At 43.6% G+C, this 15,684-nt stretch overlaps 1 protein-coding gene across 1 annotated transcript in view; it reads right to left on the minus strand.

Annotated features, from left to right (window-relative positions):
- Positions 1-15,684, minus strand: part of LOC139764258 (laminin subunit alpha-1-like) — a gene marked incomplete at its 5' end in the record, with an annotated part of 177,102 nt that overhangs the window by 110,182 nt on the left and 51,236 nt on the right. The window contains one exon of the mRNA XM_071690754.1: positions 4,195-4,295. Coding sequence (XP_071546855.1) covers positions 4,195-4,295 — 101 coding nt within the window. The remainder of the gene's footprint in view (positions 1-4,194; positions 4,296-15,684) is intronic.

Below are 15,684 nucleotides of genomic sequence, written 5' to 3' on the forward strand. Positions count from 1 at the left end.
CCAGTACCTCTTGGTTTATCAACAGACGTACCATCTGGTCGCCACCTGAGTTAGGGTGGAGTTGAAGCATCTGGAGTTATCAGGCCATAAACGACGAAGTCTCCACTCGATTCTTGACGTTGGCGGGATCTGGCGCAGAAAATGGGGGTTTATAATACCTTCGAGATTGGCGTCCGCCCTTTAAGATACACGGTCCTCCTCGCTATAGCGTCTACCACACATCATCGCTCTGTAAAGCACCCACACTAGAATGGTAAGACAACGCCCCTCAACGATTCAAAGCCTTTACAACACAGAGACCATCCCTTCTTCCACATCATCCACGACAAAAAAAAACCTGACTTTTTATATTCCAGCTCAAAGAACTTATTGTGAGTTCTAAGCTTTCAGTGCTAGACGCCCCATCCCCGAACCTCCATTAAAGGCATCCTGCAGCTTGGGTCGTAGGTACTCGTACGTAGGAATGTAAGCACTCTCTTTCTCTCTAGACTTCTACTCCAACCCTCTAATCAGGACATCCCTCTCCTATGCATTCCCCAACTCCTATAACAGAATCCACATCACAAACTCCTTCTACAACACCCTACAAAAAAATATCTCTTCCCTCACCCCTCTGGTCTCCGCTACTCTAAAGATACAGATACCCAACCTCGTAAACCACATACTTGACCAATATATCCAGCCACTCGCCTCACGACACTTCAAGAGCACGGGGTAGCCCGCTGATATTGTCAATCGATCGGAGTGAACGCAGCGAGCGACAAGTGAGTAAAGCTTTCATCCGTCTTCATATTTTCTTCTCTGATGCATTCTAGATATGTAAATGAACTTTAGTAGTCTCTTCCTGTACTTCATGGAACTACAGGCGGGCCAATACTTCGAGGGGGTAAGGGAGTTACCGCCGTGTCCAGTCATTAGAGAATCCAAGGTCAAATTTAAGAAACACGACGTAACGATACGTACACGAAAATTGAGACAGCAAGGGTATGACGGATGGCGTCAACGACACAAGAGAAAATAAAAGACAGCAAAGGTGTGACGGATGATCTCAACGAGATAGGACAGAATAAGAGAGAATGATCGAGAAGTGAGGAAAAATATCCTGAAAGGTATCTTGATGCAGAGTGAGATACCAGAAGCATCGGAAACACACGTCTCTAGAATGTGAGACAATCCGAGGCTACTACTAACTTTACAATGATATGAAATAAAATTTGAAGTTGTAAAACTTCCAATGTTGTAAAAAATAAATCAATTTCGAGTAAATTGAAAAATTGAAAGGTAACTCCATATGAGACAAGGCGTCTCCTAAGTGTCGCCAGAGGTACAGCGTATAAAAATAAAATCATCAAGCTAAGTAGCTTCGAAGTTAATGTTTGTGATGCTCGATCCCAAGATCAACAAATATGCAAATATGGCGAACCGGAGTAGGTAAATACGACTGATGAAAACGTACTGGTGGCCAGAGCAGATTCAGACCTATATGGTAGACCGTCTATTGTCGTTAATGCCATGAATGTTGACATGAAGGTGCTTAGCTCTGAGATGGCAAACGACGCCAAGGGCGTTAGCACTCTGGAGAAAGCAATAAAAGCCTTCTAGTCAGCCCGAATAAAAAGTACCAGACCATCTCTTAAGACTCCCATTTCCAGCAAATCCTAAATCAACAGGTTACACACCACTGATGGGGTGGTCCTTATCCGGTGTCTGAAAGCTGGTAGTGTATCTCTATCTCCAGTAAACTGGTTGAGCTCCAATATAGGATAACTACCTCACATCTTGACCATAACAGGTACCATCGTTTTGATGATGACTTTGATAGGAACAATAACATCTTTATCAAGGTTCCTGAACGAAAGAGAAGGTAGACTTCGTCTGCCCTGGATATAAACAGGCAGTACGGGCTGAAAACCTCGATCCCAAAGCAGATGTTCATATATATATATATATATATATATATATATATATATATATATATATATATATATATATATATATATATATATATACGGCCCAAAGAAAAGGGTCAGTCTCAGTGTCTTTATCGTTACAGAGGTGAGCGTTGATACAAGATGATTCAGTTGGATGAAATAACCTGCAACGTTGATGAATCCCTATATGAGCTACAAAGATAAACTTGCGAACAGGAGCGAAGCAATTTCTCATACATAAGAAAGAACCTAAACCACCGACCATAAAAAAAAGACTGATAAAAAATATCTACATGGAGCAAACCGTCCAATAATAGGGCTAACGAAAGTACTGGAGCTTCTTTAGGTCTCTTACCACACTATTAAGATGCACACTGTGTCATGTATCTAGGAATCACAAGATAAAAAATAAGTACATATCCCAGGTAAATGAAATGATTGTCAAAGCACCAAATATTCATTTGACTAAATTTTCATCTCCAAAGTGACGTACAGTTAAAGGCATTATGCTTCAACAAGAACCTACATTTCAATATTCTATATTACTAACAATATAGATAGTCATTTCACTTTACCTTTTTAACTTCTGCGCTTCCATATCGAACCCAGGCCCCCACACCCGTCGGCCAAGTTCCATACCAATTAACAGTAGCCACAACACACGATACCCTTCAACCTGGTTGCCTTACAACCACAAGGGGATAGCGATACTCTCGATCAGTAAAAGGAACAAGTGTATAAAAAGAAAAAACGAGCTCCGCGTCTTTACGACCAGTAAAATGATAGCGGGTCGGACGAACCAGAGGCGGTGACGAATTGCAGGCTCTCCCGGCGAAACCATACGCAATTTTTTCTTGGAAGTTCTTTAACAACCAGTGCCAGGACGGTTGTAACAGTGTCCATGTGCTCCCCGTCAACGTGGGTACTATAATCACCTATACTCATAAGTAAAGCTAAACAATCCGTGAAAAGAAATAATTCAAACCTCACCAAAACGAACTTCCCGAGCCTAGCTAACCCTTCGAATGACTGAAGAAGTAAACATATTTAGCCATGACTGTCGCGTAGATAACGCAGTACGTTGTACCCTGTTGTGACCCACTGACGGTTACCTAATGGATACAACAACAAAAGGCAAAGATAACAATCAACACGGCTAAGGGTCCCATAACGTAGCTCCTGAGATATGGCCGAACCTAACACCACCTCGGAGAAGCCTGACACTCCATATAAACGAGCCTGGCAGGTAGACGTAACTTATCCGCTGGCTAGACGTAGGAGTTCGTGTCTTTTTTGGATTTCCGACCACAAATCTGAGCCGAACACTCAGGTAATACTATATTTTGGCCACAGAACTGAAAACACGAGTGGCTCCATGACCGCAAGAACTTCACGGGACAACGTCCTTCTGTTTCCTACCACAGACGTCTATCGCATGCACACGTTGACCTTGCCTACACCACAAAGGGCGTTATAGTTCTGACCAGGAGTGATCATGCGTACACATGACTCCTCTGTTCTTGATTCTCTCAAGAAGTTAATCAACAGCAGACGATTGCTTTTTTTCCTCATCCAGAATATATAAAAACATCTGTAACCTTCTATTCATGAATTTATGAAAAGAAAGTTGTCGATCTTTTTTTTTTTCTTTTTGTTTTCACGACAGGAAGGAACTCAACTCCATAACACGCAGATGAAAAGTACATGTCATTACTTCGGTCGGTCCTAGCCGACAATGCTATCCAGGTAGGTCGGTCAGGCTCTTGGACCATTAACCGAACACTACCACATCGCCTGACTCCCATAAACAACTCCATGATGTTATCACATACAGGAACATCGTCATCTTAGCTATGTTCACCCTAGTCTCTTTAGTTCGCTTCACTAAACACCGTATCTGCCTCTGTAGGTGAAGTCTGGAATCACCACGAACACCACGACACCAACTAAGTATGCTTTAATATTCTTGTTTACCAGAATTACAAAAGCTCAAATACATAATATATATATATATATATATATATATATATATATATATATATATATATATATATATATACTTTAACTGAGCAGGTTGGTACAGCTCTTGTGCACGACCAGAGAGTATGACGTCCTCGAGCGTCGCATTTCAAGGTCGTCGAACCGTCGTGCTCAAGGGCTGTACCGCCGTGCTCCAGGAGCTACAAGTGGAGGCAACATGCGTTGCTAAAAATCTGTCACACATCTTCCCTGCTCAGGTGCAGCGGAGGACCGCACTGCTTACCTCAGGTCCGTCCTGACCACAGGTGGCGTTCGCAGTTATCCTGGCACGAGAGGCCAGGTTGATGACGTGTGGAAAAAGACCCTTTTCTGCCGTGGCATCTCCTGAAACACAGACACAACACGTTAGCCATACGAACACGGGAAACACTAAATCTAATAACCACACGATAACATTACGGAGAGTAAATCAACATAAAGTAAATCACCAAGAAAAATAGTGAACACTCATCTTCATACACCATAACAGAAGCAATAACAGAAATAAATCTTCATAAAAAATACATATTCTCTAGAACGTTATCATTATTACCCTTTCCGACATCCACCGAAGTTTGTTTGGTTATCAATAAGTTTGACCTGTAAAGAACAAGTAAAGCGCAACCCAGTTAATAAACTTTACTGCTGACGTGTGAAGAATGGCTTCGAGCACAAAGCAACAACGGCAGCTTATGCACTCGTCCTATCATCCTGCCAGACTACATTAGCCATATCTCAGCCCCTGGCCAGTCGCCCTCCTATCAATCAGGACTCTCCACTCAGCCCGCCACGCTGCATTAAATGTATCTCCCACGTTCGTCACATTGCGTCACGGGGCCTCATACTCCCCTTGATACAATGACCGTGGGATCTTTGTAGCCAGTGTGTGACGGTACCTCAAAGTGACGGCGTTGGTCGATCTTGTGGTGGAGATAACTCTACTCGACGTGTCCCTGGATCTGGAAGCACTTCTACTCGACAGGTCACGTCTTCCGATGGTCTTTCACAAAACCAAGGAATTCAAGCCCTTGAGTATGTAGGTACGATCCTTAAACACGACGGTACGACCACTGGCTTTCGCCTCAGATAGAGATTAAACCTCCGTGGCGTTGTGGTAGCGTTGTATCCTATGAATCTTGAGACCGGAATTCGAATCTTAGCCCGGGCAGCTGGCCCACAGCCAACCCAGCTGTCCAAATCCTCCCTCTTCTGAAATTCGTCGAAATATCGGTTCGTAGCTAAATAATACCAAAATTACACTGCAGACGGAAATTACTAACTTCATCTAGTAGACACCAGCACTGTTGACTGGTTCCTTCCACAGAAAGAAAAAGAAATCATGAAATAAAAAGCTAGAGGGGAGGAGGGGGGGGGGGACTGGGTTAAGTACGCCAAGGCTGCTTTCCGACACTCGCAATTAGACGAAATGAAATCGTTACATCCACTTTCATTTCCGTTGTATAACCTCCTCAGGCACTGAAGTTACGACACAACAGCCCCGACAGGTTTTATGTCGGTGCTGCATGAAGGTTAGTGCGACGTCTCGTTCCACACACACACACACACACACACACACACACACACACACACACACACACACAAGCCAGACATACGAAGAGAGAACAAAAGAAGACTGATGGTCGTGCAGGATCTGCTAAGGAACAGATGGGGTCCTCCGTCAGGGTGGCACTGGCAGGAGAAGAGAAGGTCCTTCGCCAGCCACGCCTAGCCCTTACCCAGACAACACTGGGCGGGAACACCAGCTGCCAGCAAGAGCCAGGCACAGCTGGTGAGAGCTCGCCAGCTGCCACCAACGTCCAAGCACAGCTGTCGCTGGGAGGGGGGAACAACCATGAGGCACACAAAGCTGTAGATAAGTGCAATGGAGACCCCGAGCTTGAATAGGACCCGACGACACGAAATACGGAACCCCAGGATCCGTCCACACAACAAACAGATCCCTAGGATCCGTCCATACAACACAGGGGGATCCTGTGGATGATACATGACATACGATCCTTCCTTAAAGACTTACAGGTCTCCATCCCTCACGTTATTGTTTAGTGTGTGTGTGTGTGTGTGTGTGTGTGTGTGTGTGTGTGTGTGTGTGTATGTGTGTGTTATCAAGCGTAATATAATAATTTCATCCGGAATTAGAGACACTATTTCATTTGAGACCAATGAGAGCAAACTGTTATTTCGTTGTAATCATTATTTTCATGGTGAAATGATGTGCTTGATTCCTATGGTTGTCATTTGTGTCTTCTGTCACATCTACAACTCTTCATGTTCTTCTGTAAAACAAACACGAACACCAGTAGGAAACATCCAAACTCATGTGTTGATCCTCTTTACAAAGTGAGCTGGAACGGTAATTGGGGGCGACATCCTGTGTGTTGTGATCTGGGTCAGACATCCTCCTGCAGAAAGACTACTGGAGTCCAAAAAGGAAGTGGTGTAAGGACCCGAAACTTGTCCGTCCACTCAAGGGTCTTTTGCAGGTCCTTTGACGATCTGAATACCGTGTTGTGGCTGGTCAGCTTCCACCAAGATGTGTCTGACAGAGAAAAGAGTTCAGGAGGACATGTGTTCAACGCCCCATCAAGAAATCCTTGTACCTATTTCCAACCTGAACAACATCACTAATACTATCCTCTTCCCTGTTTTTCAAGATCATCAACCTACAGTCTTACTACCCTGTTCTTATACACTTAGGCCTTGGGATACTATTAATGTCCACTAACAGATAACCTACTCATGGACCATCAGTCTACAATTGTCATTTCTATGGACTACCAAGATCATCTAGTTCCCTCTTGTACAGAGCAAACAACACTACCTACTTCCATCCTGTAATTCACCTGCAAGAATAAAATACCCCCAGACAACATTTTCTTTCCACTAAGAGCACTTAACGGGAGATCGAACAGTGTTTATACACGCTCCATCGCTCACGGTTCGTGCCGAGCCATTAATAACAAAACATCTTAGTGAAGATACAAGTGCCATCACCAGCCGGCCAAGACGGTACACCCGTACCCCGTACCAGAGTATGGCACACCTCTTGTTCCCTTATGGTAGGAGTAGCATTTCCTTATTACCTACCATACCAAACTCTACCACTCAGCTGTGGGCAACTGCCCCTAGACCCTCTCCTCTCCTCTCTCACACAACAGCCCCGTCTCACTTCCAACACCAAACACCCAACCTTCCCCCTCTCCAACATTAGATTCCAATCCTCTCCCTCTCCAACACCAGACCCTATCCCTCTCCCCTTCCAACACAAGATTCCGCCGACATGGGTGTGCACCGAGTGAAGCCCCAGACACGCCCCATTCTCCTGAGACCCCAGACACACCCACATCCTCCCGAGGAATTAGAGATACCTTGAGTAGGGCCAGGTCTGCTGTCCTGACTCATGCACTACTTCCAGCCTCGCTCCACCACCTCCCCTCACATATAACCTCTATCCCTAATTCATGTTAACTTTACCTTTAGCATGTATCCAATTATCAATGCGAGCTGCTTTATCATCCTGTCTGCATCTATACAGACTACGAGTTTTAGACACTATCACTGTCCTGATTCAGTTAATTTCGTCAAATACCAGGTTTCCTATTATCAGGCTTTCTCAAGTATAAGTATCTATTAAGTGACTTTCTAATCGTTTTTTTTCCCCAAGGGTTTATCTCTTTATGTATGTACCTTCCCCATATGTAAACATTTAGAGATTTTTCTTCCTACTCACTTCTATGAATACTAATACTACTACCCGAGATATATAATTTACCAATAAAACATCAACCCCTTCAGCAAGACGGCACGACCCTTGAACAAGATGGTAAAGCCTTTGAGCACGATGGTACGACCCCTGATTATGTTCGGCTAGCCCCTGACTTGACCCTTAAGGGTATGGTCATAGGCTAGGCCATCATACCCAAAAGGTCGCAATGTCGTGCTCAAGAGACGCACCGTCGTACTCACTGGTGCTGGCATCGTGCTCCAACAGCTAACAGTCTTCTAAAAATACGACAGGCCCACATCAAACACTCTCTAAACCCTAAGTGAAGAGCAAGCAGACCCAACCACATCTCCCCTGCCTCCCTGCGTTAATGTTCCTTACAAGTGTGTGTGTGTGTGTGTGTGTGTGTGTGTGTGTATACAAGTTCCGGGGGGTGACCTGACCCTGGGGGTAACCCAATCCCCTTGTTGATGTAACCAAATCCCACCAGTCCTTGCTATTCTACCCTACCCCTAACCTACTCCCTACTCCATTGCCTTCACCCTTCATCCTTGGAAGGTCAGAATATACTCCCTAAACCCCCTAACGCACACGTACCTCTTATTTCATGGTATCCTTTCACGGGGTCTTAAATTTGAGTTGAGAATATCACGTTTAATAATAATAATAATAATAATAATAATAATAATATAATAATAACAGTAACAATGATAATAATTACCTCTTTTCCACGTAAATTTACCGCTAGCCTAATGCTAATCATGCACGGAAACCTTCCAGACATTTACCGAAAATAACAGTGAACTTTTGAGTAAATTTACGTTCTAAAATTGTCATGGGTTGGAAAAAGCATGTAAACAATACACAGGAGCAAATGTGCAAATTAGATCGAAGGTTAACAAGCCTATAAAGCTATATGCTAAATAACATTCTAATGTTAATTACTGTTCCTGATAGATAAGGTTTGGAAAGTACAATAAAAAGGCCCTTTACTAACAGCCAAGTTTCCTCATTACGCATCACCGGAAATGAAAATGAAAGAAACCTGAACTAATCTGAAACATCCGGTGAAGCAATTCTTTCGAGCTAAAATCCGCTCAGAGAGAAACAGGCAGAAACTTGAGCGCGAGTGACTCCCATCCGAAATATCAAGCAAAAAGATTCATCTAACCCAAAAACAACCACAAGGAATCATGTAGGAAGTTTATCTTACCATTAAACACAATAAACAGCTAATAAAGCAAGCCATAAACACGTTGTCTAAGACTACCAAATAAACCAACCGGGATCAGACGAAGGCGGACATCAAGGCAGCGTGAGAACATTAGCCTCCTGCTCAAGATGTAGTATAAGAATATCAAAATTTAACTACGAATTAATAAATGTACGAGGAAAACTAAAACACTTCAAGAAAATAACAAGCAGCTTGGTAACAAAGGCTTCTGAAATCGTGGGCGGCATAGAAGCTACAGAAATCGTAGAGGATAACAATATATACGCGCACTGGGATAACAAAGGACATACAAACAACGAAGTGGAACAAAGACAGAAGTGTTCTCGAGTCTATCTGGGAAATTTCATGGTTGTCATCTGGACTACAGACTGACTACCACCTCTCTGTCCTTGCATGACACATGATCTACCAGGCTGTTGTTACTGGCAAACGTCTGTGGCTGTACTCCAACCAGGTGCGTGAGAACGCAATATTTCTTGTTGGTATATACCCCGCCACAAGTCCCCAACCCAAGGACATTTCCAGAGAGACCCTTACGAACTTTTGCTTTACATAACTTTTCTTCGTTAAATTCGCTAAAACTTAAATTCTGAATTCCAATAGAACATCTACGTATCTTCAAGTATACGTAATTGCAACTGTCGATTATATATCAATTTGTTGTTCAAACTTAGAATAATTAATTCTGATACCTTCTTACTTCGGTAACAATCCAAGTAAACTGTTCATTCATGTACTTCGAGGCACTATCAAATTTCTCCTTGGACTGGGCCATCTAGATTACTTTCGAGAGCCTTATATTTTATCATTATCATTATTATCATACAACCGCAACGAACAATTTCCCTACAGCTGTAGCAGGTACATTGCTGCAATGCAATCAACAGCACTAACAGGATGGACCTCAATAAAGTGAGGAGTTCTTCCACCAGACTCTATTCCAATGATCCAACGTCGCCGAAGGTTAACTGCGTAACCGCAAGTAGGCGGAGTCCGGTAACGCCCGTGCCTTATATTTTCTGGAGGAAATGCTTTCTTAATTGTGGTGCGACGGGTTCATTCGCTGAAATGCCATCTTGAAGCATTCTGTTACTCACACTCTTGACTGAGACGTTACAGACTTACACTAAATCTATTCAAAATTCGCTGACACATTCATACCTACTTGTTGATCAAAACATGTTAAGAAATAACACTACTGAACTGACTTCAGCTGACCTGTCTGTTCTGAAAGAACTGACGCTAAAAATATTTCAAGATGCGTAAGTTTTCATGAGGTATATGAAATTTATATATAATCTAATTTGTAAACTTACCTGCGTATTCTTCAGTTCAAGCGAATTTCAAATTTATATGTTTCACTAAATACAATGAAGGATTTTAACTTTAAACATTGCCCCTTCAATCCTAGAGGCAGTGAAATAATTTACTGTTAAAAATATAAAAACAAAAATCTTTAAATTATTTCATCTCAATATGAAAATAGATAATATGTGAAAAAAAAATTACTTGTCACCGACAGAAAAACTTGGAAAAAAATACGACGCCGACTACGGCGACGTCGCCATAAGCAGCAGCAGCAGTGGAGGGTGAGCGTCGTCGCCGAGCGGCGGCGCTATTGTTCTTCCTCCCTCACGCCACCAATTTCCTCAGTGGGAGGGCGCGTACACAACACACACACGCCCAACAAATATCATAATGGTGACCCGGCTGATCACTAGGGGAAGCCCAGCTGATCAAAGGACCCGTGAAACTTGATCCAAAGCGGCTGGCTGGCTGGCGCTTCGCTCAACGCTCTGACCATGGTCCATAGCCTAGCTTCGGGGATTCACATTTCAAATTATTGTCGTAAGACAAAATCAACTACAGTAACTCCATCCCTCACTAATCCATGAGCAAAAGAATGTAAATATTCATTAACTTAAACAAATCAAAGTTAAACGTACAGGCTAAGACGCACTCCGTCCATACTCTAGCATACTATTTTCTTCATTCTATGGTTGTCACGACCCAAACACTAACCTTACCTAATCTCCATAAAACCATCTTCCATCGTACATCAACAGCAAAATCACCTGCTGAAGAACTGTAAAAGAATGTTTCTAAAACTACCCTGCACAATAATGCATCCGTTAGTCAGTTACCCAGACAGACCATTGGTCGCGCATATCTCCGTTCCCTCTTGCGTATGTGTGTATATATGCTGATAATTTCAGTGAATGTTATGGAATAACTCTCAGTCATGAAGAAGTCATCAATAATGACACACACTTTACTACAGGACCTAAAAGAACATAAGGTTAGCCTCGTCTCCACCAAACACGCTACCCTGGAGGCCTCAATGTTTACACCTTCCCCGCCCACATCACCTGACTCCATGACACACATCCTCCGCACTCATCCTCGTCCCCGAACTCTGGACGTAGTGTTACTAAAATTCAAAGCCTGCCATTACTATCTGCCAGTTACGAGCATCAACTTTCGGTTTGGCACCATAAACCCTCCTCCTTAACTTCATTTTCTCTCTTTTCATTATTCTTCCTCTCCCTTAACCTTATCTTCTCTAACTTTTATCAATCTTTCCTCCTCCTCTATTGTCTCCCTGGGAGGTCACGTCCCGCTGAGGTGGTAAGCCTGCCGCCTCCAGAGTCCTGCTGGGCCAGGAGTTGACAGCCACCTCTCAGCACGTCAGCTAAACTAGTGCGTGGGTGGTGCATGAATAGGTGGGCAGCACGATGAGTGGTACCTACTGGAGACGTGGGCGGTGGCGGCGGGTGGTGTGTGGATGCGAGTGGAAACGGCGGTCGGCAGGCGTGCACGCTGGTAGGTGGTAATAACAACAACAGTAACCTGGCGCTATAACTAATATATTGCGCAAACTTTCACCGATGCGTCCAGTCACGCCTCACGGGGCTCGAGGCCGGCCATGTCTTGGGCCCGTCGCTCGGCAGGCCTGAGCCCAAGTGAGAAACCCGCCACTCGGCCAGCTAGAGCTTGGTACATATATTAAGAATTGCTGGTGCTTTTATGTCAAATTCCATTCTCGTAATACGTAAAGATATCCTGAGGAACAATAGTGTTGACAATTGGCGGACCACTCCTCCTTAAACTAGGTACTCAGCTCCATCTCTATTCAGGCTTCTCCCTAGCTCGCTTTCTCTCTCTCCGCTTACGTTCTCCTTTGCTTGCCACTCCCTGCCTCCTTTCTCCCTTTCACCAGTTCCACGTGTCCGCAAAGTGGGAAGAATCTTAATCATACAAGATTCTAGCTGCCATTCATTTTGGCTATCTTTTTCTCTGAATAATCCAACAATGAGACTTTTAATTCATGCTTGACGCGTTTTCGAACAGTTGGGTAGACTGCAGAGCCGAATATCGCACCCAGAATTCGAACTCATGCGAACCCGGCTCCGGGTGTCCCCTCCATATTCTTCTCAGTCAGTAAACACTGACTTCTGAACCACGGAGGCTCATAATGACTATTTCACTGAAAGTGAGCGATGATGTACAATATATCTAGGGCTCAAATACATAAAAAAAAAAAATGTGCGTGTGGGTAAATGTAACTATTTCTGATTACGGAATTTGTTTGAAGTGTAAGGGGAAGGAGTTCTACGCTCTTGGGGGTTCCATTTCTTGACTTTCTCTATTATCACACAACTTTTTATATTACTGTACGCTGTCCACTTTCACAATTTCATTACTCTGTTTATTCCATTCATCCACAACTTCTTAAATTATCAAAAGTACTTTACGTTTCTTCTTACAAGTTTCTTGGTCATACGTGTTTGTGTGTCAGGTGTATTTCCTGTCATATGATGACAGCTTTGTAAGTGAACATCATGTACAACTCATGGCTGCTTGTGTCTCGCACAGGATCACGACTGTCTCCTTGCTATCCCACTGTGGCCTATCCACTCCATCCCCTTATTGCATCCATCGATATTCCATCTATGAATCCTAACCATCCGGTAATATACATCAGATCCACCATCTCTGGCAGACGTTCGCAGCATAGCTTTATAAACAACCCCATACACTCGTATGGTAAAAACGGGTGTCTCTGTACATCTCTACTTCCACGGGAGAGTTTGGGTTACACTGGATTAAGGGGATAACCTCGTCTCTGGGGGTAATTAGCTGATGTTCGTCAGTATACGGATGAGTTTACATGGGTAAATAAGAGACTGGTTATTTGTCCACACGGCTGTTGGGGCCCAGCGAACATCAACCCAGCTGTACAAATTAGGAACGCTAATGTGCTTAAGGTTCATTTGCATGTTGTGGTGAATCCCTTGTAGGTACCAGGCATGGCGGCTCAGAACCCTCTTGGAACTTTTTTTTGGTTATAGATAAAGAAAAAATATTCTTTAATTTTTGCGTTGTTGATATAATCAGTTCCATAGCGAATTAAACTCTCCAGTCTGCGTTTTCTGTCCCATTCAAATATGGCTGTTAAATGATAAATGTTAAAGTATCCTATTCCTATGAATTTCTTTCCAGATTTCGACAAGTCTGTCCGTACGACATTTCTTTATGAGTTTGGCAGCGAGCGCACGGCAGCACCCGCTCACACACACGGTTTCTTGGGGCTGGCAGCAATTTGTGTGAAATTACAGAGGTGTGGTATTAGACATTATAGAACTGGAAGGCCATGACAGTTATTAGTTAACTAATCATACAAGAGCTTAAGATTAGGGTAAAATGGATATTTCCACACCTTAGATAAGCATAAGGCCGAGGTACATCTAAGATAGCCAGGATGGCAGATATACAGGGATGTTTACTGAGTCAATAGTATGTTTTATACATTATGAGCTTGACAGAATATCAAGTGATGAATACTTACGGTAATACAGGAGTTGACGTACCACATAGCCTAGCTCTGTGTGTGTGTGTGTGTGTGTGTGAGAGAGAGAGAGAGAGAGAGAGAGAGAGAGAGAGAGAGAGAGAGAGAGAGAGAGAGAGAGAGAGAGAGAGAGAGAGAGAGAGAGAGAGGCATAAGCGCTGGCAGTAATAAAATGTATCATATTATGTATACGTAAGACAATGTCAATATGGGATAGTGATACTGGAGAGCCACAGACGGGTGCTGACTCCCATACATTGGAATGCGACTCTGAGATGTGAACAACCCGTTAGTCACAGTCAGGCTCGTGACCATGGTGATCAATAAGCGTGAAAAAATAATGACAACGGCAGTGATGCCAGAACCTGGAAATGACAGTGATGTCAGAGCGTGCTGGAAGTGACAGTGATGAAGTGGGCTGGAAGCATTAGTTCAATGACCAGTGACCAACCAGCAGTGGCTCGAAGATTGACACATACTGGCTGTGATCAACATGAAACTTCGTCAGGTTTGGTTAATTCCCCTTCACTCGTCACACAGTGGGACTTCAGGTCACCTCTGTTAACACAGGTCACAAATCACCTTAGTCTCTATATATACAATGACCCCCTTCCTGTACAATACTTGTGCGTCTGTTCTGAATACACAGGGACCTCAGCCCACCTCTGTAACTTGCCTCATATTCACCAACATCTTTATAATCAATACGCTCGACTATGTTGGGCGCCTCTAATGTCTTGTCCAGGCCAGAACATGTGGTCTCGTAAATAAAGAGATTAATTAACATCGCTGAAAGCTAGTGCCGTGGACGCGAATATATGATATACATGACACTCGACACAAACCCTTCTCTCTGTTTATGACACACACACACACACATACGTGTATCCGAGATAAATATGTTGCAAAAATAATAAAAAATGAGTGAACTTTAACAGCTAATACTGTTACTTCATGCATCTGCAGCTCCCGGATCCTCAAGCGAAGAACATTTTCAACCAACTTCCGAGTAAACTTTACAGTAAATTTGCATATTTCATTTACCATTACAATCACACAATGGCTTTGGTCCGTCACTCCGGGAAACAAGTCAGACTCGTGGTCTTGAAAGACCACATCGGAACACACCCTACCAAAGGAAAACACTAACTCGTTTAATTTCAGTATCAAGAATTCGATGACCAGCTCACCACTTGATAAAATCTGGACCTAGTTTTACCACCACATATAATCACAGTATAACATCTCGATAAGAATATCCCCTACAGGTTAAAATCTATTATGGAATCTTGCTATTGCAGATCATGTTGCTTGATCTGTCACACTGGAGATAAAACAGCACGGGGCATTGATTGGGTTCACAGAATAACATTAACATGCCACGTAAAAGGTGCGCTGGATTTCATTTGTGAACACTTGGACATGCGTCTCCCATATGCATACTGTCATGTCATTATCTAAGGAGAGATTGTGATCTTCAGGCAGGAAGGCAATAAGGACGGTGACGTGGGGATCTGAGAGAGAGAGAGAGAGAGAGAGAGAGAGAGAGAGAGAGAGAGAGAGAGAGAGAGAGAGAGAGAGAGAGAGAGAGAGAGAGAGAGAGGTGGAAGGAGTGTGTACAAAGGGAAAAGCTAATACACTGAACGGAAGGCCAACGCTGTACACACACAGGAGAAAAGCCAGACAATGTACACACGAGAGACGGCAGAAGTGATGAGGAACAAGGATGTTGGCTGGCTCAGAGACCGGGAGACGATACAGGGTCCGGACTCCAGGTGTGGGAGTCTCGCAAGCCGTAATACGAGGAAGAGATCGAGACTTTCAAGGCACGAGGGAACAAGTCGAGACCTGCAGGAGTGTGGGATCCAAATGGAGGTACTGAGATGGACGAGGCTCAGAGGGAGTACAT

The sequence above is a fragment of the Panulirus ornatus genome, chromosome 49 (genome assembly GCF_036320965.1).
Source record: "Panulirus ornatus isolate Po-2019 chromosome 49, ASM3632096v1, whole genome shotgun sequence".
NCBI lineage: Eukaryota > Metazoa > Arthropoda > Malacostraca > Decapoda > Palinuridae > Panulirus > Panulirus ornatus.